General features: G+C 39.9%; 4 protein-coding genes and 1 long non-coding RNA gene across 5 annotated transcripts; 4 read left to right on the top strand and 1 right to left on the bottom strand.

Moving 5' to 3' along the window:
- Window positions 1-909: 909 nt before the first annotated feature.
- LOC131308537 (scopoletin glucosyltransferase-like) lies at window positions 910-2635 on the top strand. Its single transcript, XM_058335475.1, has one exon. It carries the CDS (start codon window positions 1089-1091, stop codon window positions 2550-2552), a length of 1464 nt encoding a protein of 487 aa, XP_058191458.1. The 5' UTR covers window positions 910-1088; the 3' UTR covers window positions 2553-2635.
- Window positions 2636-5954: 3319 nt separating this feature from the next.
- LOC131308539 (scopoletin glucosyltransferase-like) lies at window positions 5955-7642 on the top strand. The gene has a single exon (XM_058335477.1). It carries the CDS (start codon window positions 6056-6058, stop codon window positions 7484-7486), a length of 1431 nt encoding a protein of 476 aa, XP_058191460.1. The 5' UTR covers window positions 5955-6055; the 3' UTR covers window positions 7487-7642.
- Window positions 7643-8926: 1284 nt separating this feature from the next.
- Window positions 8927-10710, top strand: LOC131308536 (scopoletin glucosyltransferase-like). Its single transcript, XM_058335474.1, has one exon. The coding sequence runs from the start codon at window positions 9166-9168 to the stop codon at window positions 10627-10629; it is 1464 nt and encodes a 487-aa protein (XP_058191457.1). The 5' UTR covers window positions 8927-9165; the 3' UTR covers window positions 10630-10710.
- A 739-nt stretch (window positions 10711-11449) lies between these two features.
- Window positions 11450-14965, bottom strand: LOC131308544 (uncharacterized). The gene is made up of 3 exons (XR_009194467.1): window positions 14839-14965; window positions 12228-12296; window positions 11450-11588 (listed from the first exon to the last, which is right to left on the bottom strand). It is a non-coding gene; the product is annotated as an uncharacterized LOC131308544 (long non-coding RNA).
- Window positions 12303-14191, top strand: LOC131308538 (scopoletin glucosyltransferase-like). Its single transcript, XM_058335476.1, has one exon. It carries the CDS (start codon window positions 12606-12608, stop codon window positions 14064-14066), a length of 1461 nt encoding a protein of 486 aa, XP_058191459.1. The 5' UTR covers window positions 12303-12605; the 3' UTR covers window positions 14067-14191.
- Window positions 14966-15863: the final 898 nt, after the last annotated feature.

The raw sequence follows: 15863 nt of genomic DNA, 5'->3' as shown, positions 1-15863 counted from the left end.
ATTAAAGAACTCAAAATGCATGACGCACGTATTCGCATCAATACATGAACATTACTTGTACCCAAAGAAAAAACAGAAAACCCATGGCCTATTATTATCATTTGAAAATATAACAATGTCACGAGTTACAAAGTTGGGATTGCGTATCATTTGACATGGTCGCGCTCGTGTTACGCATATCACGTCAATAGCAAGAAATAATAATACGTTTTACAAGTTAATAAGTACTTATTTCGACAAGTATCGTAAGTGACGCAAAATTTCAAGAGACATGACACGATGATGCTACAGCAAGATGCACACCTCTAACCCTAAATACCCCTCCAAATAAAGTACTCGTTTAGGAGGAGCCATATAGGCGGAAGCAAGTTGAGACAAGTGAAGGCGATTCGGCCTACTAATTAAACTTCTCAAAACAAATATAACCTCAACAAGTAAGGTATCCTAGTCTTTGAAAGAGGAGGAGATTTTCTTATTTTGGAAATGCAACCCATGATGGACTTTAAAAGGGACAAAACCAGCTCATTGTAATTAATTATAATTCCTCGGAAGAAGCAAAATGAAAGAAGCATTGCATAAGTCTCTCATTGACCTGATAACAATCAATATAGCAATGTGATTACCAAGGAATTTCTTGCACTCCAAGTTCATAGAAAACAATAAACTAGACCAATAAAGGGGTGTGTGTGTGTGTGTGTGTGTGTGTGTGAGAGAGAGAGAGAGAGAGAGAGAGAGAGAGAGAGAGAGAGAATCTTCTTGCTTGCTTCGTCATTTTGTTTGATTAGCGCCCAAAGTCAGTCAGCCAAGTCGGCTGCAACCCATTGTCAGTAAGAGAAATTTAGGCAAATTTGGACTAAAATATGAATTATACCAGAACGCTACTGGAGTGAAAAAAGAGAGATGATTTCCATGCTTCAGCTCCAAGTTTCATTGGTGTTTAAATATGAGAGTAAGAGAAGAAGAATCAACATGGGAATTGTACAAGAAAATAGAAAAGATCCAGTAGAAAATATTAGTCCCTTGTACAGTTTCCACTTCAGCCTCTCTCATCATCTACTTCATAATTCTCATTCCTCCTAAAAGGCTACATGGATTCAAGACCTCACAATAAGCTTCACATCTACTTCCTTCCAATGATGGCTCAGGGGCACATGCTCCCAATGGTAGACATGGCCAGACTATTTGTAAGGCGCGGCGTCAAAGCAACCTTAATCCTAACACCCGTCAATGCAACTCTCGTCTCCAAAACAATTGACAGAGACAGAGAATTTGGCTTTGAAACCACTATTCGTCTTATTAATTTCCCTTCAGCAGAAGTTGGGTTGCCTGAAGGCATTGAGAACCAAAGTTCCATCACTTCCCCAGAAATGTCCCAAAAGATGTTAAAGGCCACAGAGCTTCTTCAACAGCCATTTGAAAACCTCTTAGAAGAAGACTCCCCAGATTGCCTAGTCGCTGCTGTGTTTTTTCCATGGGCTAGTGAAGTTGCAACTAAGCGTGGGATACCAAGGTTGATTTTCCATGGAACTGGTGCTTATGCTCTTTCTATTTATCGCGAATTATCCCAACATAAACCTTACAAGAACGTCAAATCAGACTCAGAAGTCTTCGTTGTGCCTGGCCTTCCAAACAAAATTACATTGACAAGACGACAACTCCCTGATCACATAAGAGATGGAACTGAAAGCCACTTAACCAAGTTGATCGAGAAAGTCATGGAAGCAGAGGTGACAAGCTATGGAGTTGTAATAAACAGCTTCCATGAGCTGGAACCGGCTTACTCTGAACACTATAGTAAGGCAACTGGAAGAAAGGTGTGGCATGTGGGTCCCGTCTCACTTTGCAACAGAGACAACGAAGATAAAACTCATAGAGGAAGCACAATCTCAATCAATGAGCATGAGTGCTTGACTTGGCTTGACTCAAAGGAACCAAACTCGGTTCTATATGTGTGCTTCGGAAGCTTGTCCTACTTTTCAAATGTTCAGCTACTTGAGATAGCAATGGGTCTGGAAAATTCCGGACAGGAATTCATATGGGTAGTGAGGAAGGAGAAAAAGACCAAGGAAGAAGAAGATAGGGAAGAGTGGTTGCCGGAAGGGTTTGAGAAGAGGTTAGAGGGGAAGGGCTTCATAATAAGGGGGTGGGCCCCACAAGTGCTTATACTCGATCATGAAGCAGTTGGAGGGTTTATGACTCACTGTGGATGGAACTCGATGCTGGAGGGAATGACTGCTGGAGTGCCATTGGTTGCGTGGCCGTTGTTTGCTGAGCAGTTTTATAATGAAAAGCTAGTTACTGATGTTTTGAGGGTTGGAGTCGGAGTAGGAGCTCAGGAATGGTGTAGATGGCCGGAGGAGAGTAAGGTTTATGTAAAGAGGGAAGATATAGAGAAGGCAGTAGTTCATCTAATGGTTGGTGAAGAAGCTGAGGGAATTAGGAGCAGAGCAAGGGCACTGGGAGAGATGGCAAAGAAGGCTATTGGAAAGGGTGGATCCTCTTACAATGACCTGAGTGCTTTACTTGAAGAACTAGAGCTCAATACCAACTGACACAAGTTACCTATGTTTCTTTGGCCCTTAAATAAACTTTGTATCTTTCACTTATGTTTTCAATAAGAGTTTGTTTAAGTATCGTATCCTTCTTCTCTACGAAATTATGGGTTATCGTGATTGTCATGTGAATTTGGACATACCACCTATCTATTGCCGACTCCTTTATCACTTGAGGCAAGGCGCAAGAAAGTTAAGTATAAAAATGATTTAGAACAAAGGATCTAGAACATACGGATAACAATAAAACAAAGCGCAACTATAGCACAAATAAAAGGGAAAAAGCATTTGAAAACATAATTCTGATACCATGTTATTGGTCCAAAAGTAACCCAAGAGGGTAGTGAATTGGGTATCACACTGACTTTTGACAATTTAAAAGACTAAGTGCACGATAAAAATAAATCAAAACAACAGCAAAATTGAGTCTACTCAAAACAGACAGCAGCACAGTAACCTTAACAGATGGAGCAAGCTTAGAAACCAAAAAGCACAGCAGATGCAAAGAATAGTTCAACTGATTCTTAGACTTCAATATATGGTCGTAATCAACTAATTAAGCAAGCTAATTTATTCCAAGTTAGATTCAAAGATATATCAGTTAACTCAAGTAATATAGTATGCAAAACGTAAAGTAAAAGAGTAAGGGAAAGAGAAATCAAACACGAGGATTTTATAGTGGTTCGGTCCGCAACTTCACGACCTACTCCACTGCCCAAGTGTCCTACTCGGGAATTGTTGCACTATCTCCAATAGTTGTTACAAACTTCTAGCTTTGCGGGTGCTAGAGAACCTTACAACGAGTGATTACTCCGAATTCACTCCCAACTATCTAAGATTCCAACGCTAGTCACACCTAAATCCCAAATGATTTTTCTACCCAAAAACCACTCACAAAAACGATTTCAATCTCAGACAAGGGTGTGAAATCCCTTTTACAATATGGTTCAAAGAACAACACTCAAACTAGTGTAGATATTCAAGATGTAAGCCTAGAATTGAATGATCAGTAGACAAATTTGCAAGTGAGAGCTCACTGGATTTTTCTTCAATAGTTGGAGATCAGTTGTTTCCTCCGTCTTCTCTTTTTAACCATGAAGACCCAATTGAACATTAGAATTTCTTCTCCTAGCCATTGCAAGAAATCAGCCACAATCTTACCTTATTTGCTTCTTCATTCAATCTCTGTATCACCAACAGATTTCTTCTTTCCTTACAAATTTTTTCCAACCGTTAAAAATTAGAAGGAGATTTTCCCTAATCTCTCTCCTTCTTCAATTTACTTGTCTATTGAAGATAGCAATTTGATGAAGAATATCCCTTCAATTTGAATCCTTGATTGATCCCAAAAACCCTTTGATTCTCCACCAGCCGAAAATCTCTTCCCTTTGATAGTTTCCATTGCCGTTCATATTTTTATCGTAGAAGCCCAGGTCGAGAAAGTTATTCACTGTATCAATCTCACAGCTCGTACAACTTATACAAAAAGGGATTGCTCATAAGTCCCTTCAAAACGAATGAATAACATAATTAGCCCAATAAGAATATATCTCACCAATGAAGCCCAATTGACTAATGCAATTCTAAATAGGTCGTGTTTGTTATCATCAAGATCAAGAACCTTGGGGCTAACACATGTTAAAACATTCACCTCAAAACCAATTGATAATAAGGGGAGAGGTGGGCCAAACTCACTAGGACAAATTCTTAGGGTGATGGCCTTGGTGCTATTGTTAAAGGGTATATAAGGTCATCCACAGTGATATAATCAAAAAATGATAACCAAAAGTTGACATATCAACTTTTGATTATTCACTTATAAAGTTTCTAAGCTTAACAATGTTGAGCTTCACAATAGTCACTTCTAGTCCATAACCAAAATAAGGGTCCACTACAATTTCACTCTCTCTCCCCCTCTGTTTCCTGCCATTCACTTCCCTTAATTTACATTTTTTTTGGCAAAAATATATCGATTCCCTCTCTTAATTTTGGGGGAAAATCGGTGACTTTCTTCCCTCATATTATGATTTTTTTTTTTTTTTGGTGGGGGGGGGGGGGAATAAAAAATGGGAAAGAATAGTGAAATACCTTAATCCGGCAATGACGGGTTGAATTGTAGATGATCGAGAGATATGAGCTTCACTTTTTGAGGGAAAGAAAGAGATAGTTTGTGGATGAAGTGAAGAAGATATAGAGTAGGCGAAGAAGAGAACAAAAAAATACCAATTGAAACACGCGTGTATACAAATTTTAAAACTAGTTAACTTATGTGGTGTGGAGTCCACAAATTTTGATTATATTGAAAAATGTTGGTAGTTTTGGTTATTCAAAATCCAAAATTTGATTATTTCTAAGGATGTTACAAAGTTTGATTATACCATTGTGAGCCATCTTTTGCACTAACATTGTTAACTTTAAAAACAATGGTATTGACTTTTTATTATACCACTGTGGATGGCCTAATGAGCTAGCGCAACCCAACAAGATAGATATGAACAAATTATAGGAAAAGGTTTACAAGTATCTGGAAGACTCTATTCATGGGCTCCCCATCAATGTTTGGTGAAGGAGCCTGGGGCGGCCATACGAGCATTAAATAATCTCTCTTCAAAACTCATTCTTATTTCTTAATTAGGTTATTCCCTTGGTCAAAAAAAGAAGAAGAGAGAGGTGAAAGCTATTGTCCCACTTCATTTCTCATTCATCTCCTTTCCCTTTGCAAAAGGATAGGAGGAATTTACACTCCTTTCTCTACCCTATTGTTTCCACGTAATATTACTCCTACTTCCCTCTGATTTTTTCTTCTTTCTTAATTTGATACTACTACTCTGTGATTGGAGTGTCTTTTCTTTATTCAGGTCAATTCAAACGAAAAAAGACTTGGGCCACACACCAAAATTAAAGAACTCAAAATGCATGACGCAAGTATTTGCGTCAATACATGAACATTACTTGTACCCAAAGAAAAAACAGAAAACCCTTGGCCTATTATTATCATTTGAAAATATAACAATGTCACGAGTTACAAAGTTGAGATTGCGTATTATTTGACATGGACGCGGTCGTGTTACGCATATCACATCAATAGCAAAAAATAATAATACGTTTTACTAGTTAATAAGTATCGTAAATGACGCAAAATTTCAAGAGACATGACACGATGATGCTGTAGCAAGATGCGCACCTCTAACCCTAAATACCCCTCCAAATAAATTACTCGTTTAGGAGTATTTAAATACCGCCCAAAACTGTACTGTATTAGTAAAAAAATAAATGCAAGTGGTCTGGTTTCTCTCTCCAAGAACCAGATGACGAATGCAATAACGTTTGCCGAAGTACTCCACCTTATGAAGGTTTCCTGGAATAAAACTGTATTAGTTCAATACTCTGCTTTGCCTCTGCATATATATAGCCATGATGATACTGTACTAACTTCTCATAGTCAAACTAGTCTTTTTATCCATTTCCAAGTCTCCAAAGTTCGATTTTAATTACATCCCAAAATGGGTCAACTCCATGTCTTCTTCTTCCCCGTGATGGCTCACGGCCACATGATCCCAACTCTTGACATCGCCAAACTCTTCGCTGCCCGCGGCGTCAAATCCACCATAATCACCACTCCCCTCAACGTCCATTTCTTCCAGAAATCAGTTGAAAGAACCAATCAGCTGGGCTTTGAAATGGGAATCCTCACCCTCGAATTCCCGGCGGCCGCTGCTGGCTTGCCAGAAGGGTGCGAAAGTGCCGATGGAATCACCACCGACGACATGGTGCCCAAGTTCTTCAAAGCCATGTTTATGCTCCAACACCCGCTCGAGCGGATCCTCGATGAGGTCCGACCCGATTGCCTCGTCGCGGACTCGTTCTTCCCATGGGCCACCGAAGTCGCCGCGAAATTCAACATTCCGAGGCTGGTTTTCCACGGGACTAGCTTTTTTGCTCTCTGTGCTACGGAGAATATGAGGTTATACAAGCCCCAGAGAGAAGTTTCGTCCAATGATGAACCCTTTTTGGTGCCTGACCTTCCTCATCAAATTAGGCTCACAAAGATGCAACTGTCAGAGGACGAACGGGATGGGTCCGAATCAGATTTCACAAAGCTGCGGATAAAAATGAAAGAATCCGAGCTATCAAGCTATGGAGTTATAGCCAATAGCTTTTACGAGCTTGAAACAAAGTACGCTGATTATTACAGGACTGTCTTGAAAAGAAGGTCTTGGCATATTGGACCCGTTTCGTTATGCAATCGAGCAGTCGAGGACAAAGCACACAGGGGTAAAGAAGCAGCGATTGACGAACACGAGTGCTTAAAATGGCTGGATTCGAAGGAACCCAATTCAGTGCTTTATATTTGTTTCGGAAGCGTGGCGAAATTTGACGATTCTCAGCTGTACGAGATCGCAATGGGTCTAGAATCTTCTGGGCAACAATTCGTATGGGTTGTTCGGAGAGGGAAAAGCGAAGAGGATAACGAGAAGTGGCTACCAGAGGGGTTTGAAGAGAGGATGAAAGACAAGGGTTTAATTATCAGAGGGTGGGCACCCCAAGTGTTGATTCTCGATCACGAAGCAGTGGGTGGTTTTGTGACTCACTGCGGGTGGAATTCGACATTGGAAGGGGTCAGCGCCGGAGTTCCGATGGTGACGTGGCCGGTGTTTGCGGAACAATTTTACAATGAGAAGTTGGTGACAGAGATTTTGAGAATTGGGGTTAGCGTTGGGAATAAAAAGTGGAGCATGAAGGTGAATAATGGGGTAAGGAGAGAGGAGATTGGGAAGGCGGTGCGACAAGTTATGGTGGGGGAAGAGGCAAAGGTGATGAGGAATAAGGCGAGAGGGTTTAAGGAGATTGCTAACAAGGCGGTTGAGAAAGGTGGATCATCCTACGCTGATTTGAATGATCTGATACGTGAACTGAGTTCTTATCGAACTTGAGATGCCGAAGCCTAATTGAGATAATGGTTGATGAAGATTTGATTTGAGTTGAGTTGATTGCTTTTTGTGTTTTTGTCCTTCAATTTTTTCTATTTGCTATTTTATGTAAATTTGTTTTATTACCATAAATATGAAAGAGAAATTGGTTTGGTCCCATACAAGTCCACGAAAATATTTATGTTTAAACTGCTATCCTATTTTAAGGGAAGCGGGGATATCAATTGTTGCCCTTTAGGGACAATATTTATGTTGTCCCTCCAGAACGACGTCGTTTTGGTTCAAGCACGTCCATTCAAGAGCACTCCGTTAGACCATTAAAGAGCACCCCCTTTGCTATGGAACGACAGCAAACGAAAACAAATATCATGACTAACAAACCCAACTACCTACCCCCAAGACCCCAAGTAAAATAGCATCCAAGTTACAGAGCGAACCCATCTCTTACAAAAACAAAGCGATGGAAGATATCAACAGAAGGCACGGCCTTGTTGAAGACGAAACAAGAAAAGATATTGTAATTTTTTAACCGCCATTAAACAGATCGAGAGTCGCATAGGCTTGGCTCTAGGCATAAACCCACCAAGTTATTGCTCGGGGCCCCTAAACCTTGGATTATACGGTAAAGATCCTAGCCTGCACTTTATAGCTTTGACAGAGCCCCAAGAATTTCAAGGCCTCCTCGTGTAATTTGTTATGGTAACTAGATATAGTATGAGAATATAATACGATCCTGATCAGCCTAATTGTAAATAATTGAGGGTCAGCGCACTGGCGATGGAGAGTATGGAGAGTTTAGGCCGGGAAGGGTCAGGAGTCAAGGGCCAAACAGATCGACGCAATAATGCTACGATCTTATAGTGTAATAGGCCAATGAACACCATGGGACATGGGCCTCGTCAAGGAATGAACAACGAGCACATGAGCTGCCGCCACGACAAAGTACCAAAACCTTAGGGGGAGCCATATAGGCGGAGCCAAGTTAAGACAAGTGAAGGTGATTCGGCCCACTAATTTAAACTTCTCAAAACAAATATAACCTCAACAAGTAAGGTATCCTAGTCTTTGAAAGAGAAGGAGATTTTCTTATTTTGGAAACGCAACCAATGATGGATTTTAAAAGGGACAAAACCAGCTCAGTTTAATTAATTATAATTCATCGGAAGAAGCTAAATGAAAGAAGCATTGCATAAGTCTCTCATTGACCTGATAACAATCAATATAGCAATGTGATTACCAAGGCATTTCTTGCACTCCAAGTTCATAGAAAACAATAAACTAGACCAATATAGGGGTGTGTGTGTGTGTGTGTGTGTGTGTGTGTGTGTGTGTGTGTGAGAGAGAGAGAGAGAGAATCTTCTTGCTTGCTTCGTCATTTTGTTTGATTAGCGCCCAAAGTCAGTCAGCCAAGTCGGCTGCAAGTTTGGACTAAAATATGATTTATACCAAAACGCTATTGCAGTGAAAAAAGAGAGATGATTTCCATGCTTCAGCTCCAAGTTTCATTGGTGTTTAAATATGAGAGTAAGAGAAGAACAATCAACATGGGAATTGTACAAGAAAATAGAAAAGATCCAAACTTAGTCCCTTGTACAGTTTCTACTTGAGCATATTGCCTTACGGTCGCTCTTCAGCCTCTTTCATCATCTACTTCACAATTCTCATTCCTCCTAAAAGGCTACATGGATTCAAGACCTCACAATAAGCTTCACATCTACTTCCTTCCAATGATGGCTCAGGGGCACATGCTCCCAATGGTAGACATGGCCAGACTATTTGCCAGGCGCGGCGTCAAAGCAACCTTAATCCTAACACCCGTCAATGCAACTCTCGTCTCCAAAACAATTGACAGAGACAGAGAACTTGGCTTTGAAACCACTATTCGTCTTATTAATTTCCCTTCAGCAGAAGTTGGGTTGCCTGAAGGCATTGAGAACCAAAGTTCCATCACTTCCCCGGAAATGTCCCAAAAGATGTTAAAGGCCACAGAGCTTCTTCAACAGCCATTTGAAAACCTCTTAGAAGAAGACTCCCCAGATTGCCTAGTCGCTGCCGTGTTTTTTCCATGGGCTAGTGAAGTTGCAACTAAGCGTGGGATACCAAGGTTGATTTTCCATGGAACTGGTGCATATGCTCTTTCTGTTTATCGCGAACTATCCCAGCATAAACCTTACAAGAACATCGAATCAGACTCAGAAGTCTTCGTTGTGCCTGGCCTTCCAAACAAAATTACAATGACGAGACGACAACTCCCTGATCACATAAGAGATGGAACTGAAAGCCACTTAACCAAGTTGATCGAGAAAGTCATGGAAGCAGAGGTAACAAGCTATGGAGTTGTAATAAACAGCTTCCATGAGCTGGAACCGGCTTACTCCGAACACTATAGTAAGGCAATTGGAAGAAAGGTGTGGCATGTGGGTCCCGTCTCACTCTGCAACAGAGACAACGAAGATAAAACTCAAAGAGGAAGCACAATCTCTATCAATGAGCATGAGTGCTTGACTTGGCTTGACTCAAAGGAACCAAACTCGGTTCTATATGTGTGCTTCGGAAGCTTGTCCTACTTTTCAAATGTTCAGCTACTTGAGATAGCAATGGGTCTGGAAAATTCCGGACAGGAATTCATATGGGTAGTGAGGAAGGAGAAAAAGACCAAGGAAGAAGAAGATAGGGTAGAGTGGTTGCCGGAAGGGTTTGAGAAGAGGTTAGAGGGGAAGGGCTTCATAATAAGGGGGTGGGCCCCTCAAGTGCTTATACTCGATCACGAAGCGGTTGGAGGGTTTATGACTCACTGTGGATGGAACTCGATGCTGGAGGGAGCGACTGCTGGAGTGCCATTGGTTGCCTGGCCGTTGTTTGCTGAGCAGTTTTATAATGAAAAGCTAGTGACTGATATTTTAAGGGTTGGAGTCGGCGTAGGAGCTCAGGATTGGTGTAGATGGCCGGAGGAGAGTAAGGTTTATGTAAAGAGGGAAGATATAGAGAAGGCAGTAGTTCATCTAATGGTTGGTGAAGAAGCTGAGGGAATTAGGAGCAGAGCAAGGGCACTGGGAGAGATGGCAAAGAAGGCTGTTGGAAAGGGTGGATCCTCTTACAATGACCTGAGTGCTTTACTTGAAGAACTAGAGCTCAATACCAACTGACACAAGTTACCTGTGTTTCTTTGGCCATTAAATAAACTTTGTATCTTTCACTTATGTTTTCAATAAGAGTTTGTTCAAGTATAGTATCCTTCTTCTCTATGAAATTATGGGTAATCGTGATTGTCATGTGAATTTGGACATACCACCGATCTATCGCCAACTCCTTTATCACTTGAGGCAAGGCGCAAGAAAGTTAAGTATTAAAAATGATTTAGAGAAGTGCCTCCAAGAAAATGATCAAATTGAACACCTCAAGCAGTTAAAGAAGTGCAAAATGGACAATCTAAACACCATATTCCTAGCTTAAAACAATTAAAACCAACACAAACAACAAAGGGATCCGGGGATGTTTGAAAGGGATCACACTCTGATTATAGATTGCAATAAAATGTGAGAATCTTCGGACGCTATCATCTCTTGTCTTTCTCTCGTTTAACTTTGAGAGATGCTACATACACTATTATTCATCCACTACATTTTTTATACGGCTCACCCCGGCTCTCAAAAAAATACAGAAAATGTCCATAAATTTTAGAATAATATTTTATGGGACCCTGTAAAAAATCAGCTCCAAAGAATATCGGTGAGTATTAGTTCTTGATTTGTAGGGATGAAACTGTTTAACTGCACCGTTTCGCCCCTACAAATCAAGAAATAATATTTACCGATATTTGTTGGAGCTGATTTTTTACAAGGCCCCATAATATATTATTTTAAAATTTATGAATATTTTTCTGTATTTTTTTGGGACATAGGGTGAGCCCTACAAAATATGTAGTGGATGATGTAGTGGTTAAATATAGTGTACCTAAACTTGTTGTTTAACTTTTTAAGGACATTAAAATGAAACAAAGGCAAAAAGGAGGATATTAATTAAGAGTCATAGAAACGCTTATCCAGAAACTTAATTCATTATGGATAGTCCTGTATGTCAGAGACAGGAAAATAGTCTTTCATAGCTGGGATGGAAAAAGAACACCAATAAAAGAAAACAGACAAAAGGCAAAAACAAATTAACTAGGAAAGCATATCATAAAGCCAACTAAAAATAACCGAAGTTTGGTTCCACAAAAATACAAAACACAAGATATGTGTGAGAAACCAAAGTATTAAAAATCACGTTCATAGAAAAAAATAACCTAGACCAATAAAATTATATATATCGGGGCGGTTCCGGGAACACTTAAAAAAACCCTCCAAATCTTAATCTCATAGTTTTCGATCAAATTTTGATGATCTGAGCCGCTCAATGTGTTCAAAACGTGATTTTAAAAGTACTTGCTAGAAAACCGGCAAAAAAACTAACCGGGAAGGGCTTGATTTGAGCAGTTTTTTATTGAACCGTTCAATAAAGTTCAATAAAAAACTGTTTGGATGAAGCTCTTCCCGATTATTTTTTTTGCTGATTTCTTAAGGGCACCCTTAAAATCACGTTCTAATTACATTGAGCGGCTCGAATCATCAAAATTCGATCGGAAACTTGGGGGGGTTTTTTAAAGGGTTTTTTAAGTGTCCCGGAACCGCTCCGTATGTGTGTGTGTATGTATATATATATGAGAGAGAGAGAGAGAGAGAGAGAGAGAGAGACAAACGCATACCATGCTTTGGAAGCATCTTCTTCCTTGCTTCCTCACTTTGTTTGATTAGCCCAAAGTCACCCAAGTCGGCTGCAGTCCATTGTCAGTTGGAAAATTTAGGAAGTTTTTTTTGACTAAAAAATTAATTACACCAGAAGTCTTTATGTGCTAAGTTGAAAAAAAGGTCATTTCCCTTTCAAAAAGAAAAGAAAGGTCATGTCGATGCTTAACCTCCACACTTCATTGGGTTTAAATGTCAACATGCAAATTTTATAAGAAACTAGAAAAAGATCCATCCCTTATACAGTTTCAACTTGAGCACATTGCCTTAAGGTCTCTTTTCAGCCACTTTCGTCGTCTTTTTTAGAATTAGAACTCTCATTCCTCCTAGAAGGCTCCATGGATTCAAAACCTCATTATAAGCTTCATATCTACTTCCTTCCAATGATGTCTCATGGCCACATGATCCCAATGGTAGAAATGGCCAGAATATTTGCCAGGCGCGGCGTCAAAGCAACCTTAATTCTAACACCCCTCAATGCCACTCTCGTCTCCAAAACAATTGACAGAGACAGAGAACTTGGCTTGGAAACCACTATTCGTCTTATTAACTTCCCTTCAGCAGAAGTTGGACTGCCTGAAGGCATTGAGAGCCACAGTTCCATCACTGCCCGAGAAATGTCCCAAAAGATCCGCAACGCCGCGGAGCTTCTTCAACAGCCATTTGAAAACCTCTTAGAAGAGGACTCCCCAGATTGCCTAGTCGCTGATGTGTTCTTTCCATGGGCTAGTGATGTTGCAACTAAGCATGGGATTCCAAGGTTGGCTTTCCACGGATCTAGTGCATACGCTCTTTGTGTTCATCATGTATTAACCCAACAAGAACCTTACAAGAACATCAAATCAGACTCAGAAGTTTTCGTTGTGCCTGGCCTTCCAAACAAAATTATGATGACAAGACGTCAACTCCCTGATTTCATAAGAGATGGAACTGAAAACCAGGTTACCAAGTTGATGGAGAAAGTTATGGAATCGGAGGTGACAAGCTATGGTGTTGTAATAAACAGCTTCCATGAGCTGGAACCGACTTACTCAGAACTCTACAGTAAGGTAATTGGAAAAAGGGTGTGGCATGTGGGTCCCGTCTCACTCTGCAACAGAGACAACGACGATAAAATTCGTAGAGGAAGCAAAATCTCTATCAACGAGCAGGAGTGCTTGACTTGGCTTGACTCAAAGGAACCAAACTCAGTTCTATATGTGTGCTTTGGAAGCTTGTCCTACTTTTCGAATGTTCAGCTACTTGAGATAGCAATGGGTCTGGAAAATTCTGGACAGGAATTCATATGGGTTGTGCGGAAGGAGAAAAAGAAGGAAGAAGAAGATAGGGAAGAGTGGTTACCAGATGGGTTTGAGAAGAGGTTAGAGGGGAAGGGCTTCATAATAAGGGGGTGGGCCCCACAAGTGCTTATACTCGATCACAAAGCAGTTGGAGGGTTTATGACTCACTGTGGATGGAACTCATTGCTGGAGGGAGTGACTGCTGGAGTTCCCTTGATTGCGTGGCCGTTGTTTGCTGAGCAGTTTTATAATGAAAAGCTAGTGACTGACATTCTGAGGGTTGGAATCGGAGTAGGGGCTCAGGAATGGTGTAGATGGCCGGAGGAGGGCAAGATTTATGTCAAGAGGGAAGATATAGAGAAGGCAGTGGTTCAACTAATGGTTTGTGAAGAAGCTGAGGGAATTAGGAGCAGAGCAAGGGCACTGGGAGAGGCAGCAAAGAAGGCTGTTGAAAAGGGTGGATCCTCTTACAATTACCTGAGTGCTTTACTTGAAGAACTAGAGCTCAATACCAACTGACACAAGTTACCTATGTTTCTTTGGCCCTTAAATAAACTTTGTATATTTCACTTATGTTTACACTAAGAGTTTTTTAAGTACTGTATCCTTTGTTCTCTACGAAATTATGAGTTATCGTGATTGTCATATGCTTTTCAAAAATTGGACACACCACCTACCTATCACTGACTCCTTTACCACTTGAGGCAAGGCTCAAGAAATTTTATGTTCTAACAATAATTCAGAGAAGCGCCACCAGGAAAATGATCAAATTGAACACCTACAGCAGTTAAGGAAACGCAAAATGGACAATCTAAACAACACATTCCCATCTTAAAAAATTACACAGACACAAACTACAAAGGGATCATGGAATGTTTGAAAGGAATCATACTTTGCGAGATATTATAGATTGCAAAACTATGAGCATCTTCATAAGCTAACATCTTATACTTTCTCAATTCTAAGGACATCAAACTCAACCAAAAGCAAAATGGAGGATATGAATAAAGAGTTATAGATACACTTATCCGGTAGAGGAACTTAATTCTTTTATGGATAGTCCTATTTGTCAGAGACTAGTTGGAATGGAAAACGAACACCAGTAAAAAACAGACCAAAAGAAAAAGCATATTAAGCCATCTAAAAATAACTGAAAGTTTGGTTCCATAAACAAACAAAATGCAAGAAATCATGTGGTGTTTGGTGATAGAATTGAGTTAACACGGGTAGAAAATTAGAAATTTCCAGTCTAAGGTGAGTTCTATAATTGACTCCGAAGGCGGGAGAAGACCTAGAGTTAGAAGTTCTGCTACTCAATAAATCATGCATGCTACCCCTGCCTCTCTTGTGCCCATCAGGAGAGAGAGGATAGAGATATATGGTCTGCTACTCTCTGAGGTACTTTCTCTACTAAATCTTGTGTTTGGGAGATTACTAATCGCCCCCTCCGTGTCAGGCCCCCCTCCTGACACGGCTCCCCTTTTCCTCTTTTACCCCTACCCCTCTCTCTCTCTCTCACTGCACCCCCTCTCTCTCTTTCTCTCTTTTTTTTGTAAAATATTAAATACTAATAATTTTTTTTCACGTATTTTTTTAATAAATTATATATTTTTGAAATCTACTCAACGAAACCTATCAAACGAGCCTAATATTGATAGTGTAATAATGTAAAACGAAAAAATTATATTTTTGTGATAGTTTAATATTAAGGGGGCGGTCGGCTAATTAAGTCACTTGGCTTATTTTTATGTATTTATTCAAATTTTTTTTTGCATTTGTTAGTTTATAGTCAATTTTTTGAGAATTATTGCTTCGTCATGATGAGAGGAATCTAAAAAGTAAAAAATTAAGATCCAAACCTAATTTTTTTGAATAAAGACAAAAATAAGTTAATAAGCCAATTTTTTCGTCTTTATTTTAAAAAAATGGATTTTGATTGTAGTTTTTTACTTTTTAGATTCCTCTTGTTATGAAAAAGCAATAATCCCCAAAAAATTGACCAAAAACTAACAAATGCGAAAAAAATTTGAATAAGGACATTAAAATAAAATAAAAAATTTGCTTCTAACCATCGGCACCAGAGGATCATTGAATGGATTTTATAACGTTGGGACTTGTCCGCATCAAGGTACAACGTTGTACTACATACATTCAATATGATTGGCTTCGAGTTGTCTCACTCACTTGCCGTTGAGCTCCCATCCAGTTTCATTCGCAGCGCGCAAACATATAGCTATTGGCCATGTTAATGGAAATCACTTCGTGCAAGTTTTCCTATATCCTTATTATCCTCTTGTACCACCCATTTTCATATGA

This window comes from Rhododendron vialii, chromosome 11a (genome assembly GCF_030253575.1).
Source record: "Rhododendron vialii isolate Sample 1 chromosome 11a, ASM3025357v1".
NCBI lineage: Eukaryota > Viridiplantae > Streptophyta > Magnoliopsida > Ericales > Ericaceae > Rhododendron > Rhododendron vialii.
The sequence above is the reverse complement of the archived record's forward strand: the minus strand, read 5'-3'. Positions and strand labels throughout refer to the sequence as shown.

Excerpts from the sequence above, each read along its gene's own strand:
- LOC131308538 (XM_058335476.1), top strand. The coding sequence starts at position 12,606 with ATGGATTCAAAACCTCATTATAAGCTTCATATCTACTTCCTTCCAATG.
- LOC131308539 (XM_058335477.1), top strand. The coding sequence starts at position 6,056 with ATGGGTCAACTCCATGTCTTCTTCTTCCCCGTGATGGCTCACGGCCAC.
- LOC131308537 (XM_058335475.1), top strand. The coding sequence starts at position 1,089 with ATGGATTCAAGACCTCACAATAAGCTTCACATCTACTTCCTTCCAATG.
- LOC131308536 (XM_058335474.1), top strand. The coding sequence starts at position 9,166 with ATGGATTCAAGACCTCACAATAAGCTTCACATCTACTTCCTTCCAATG.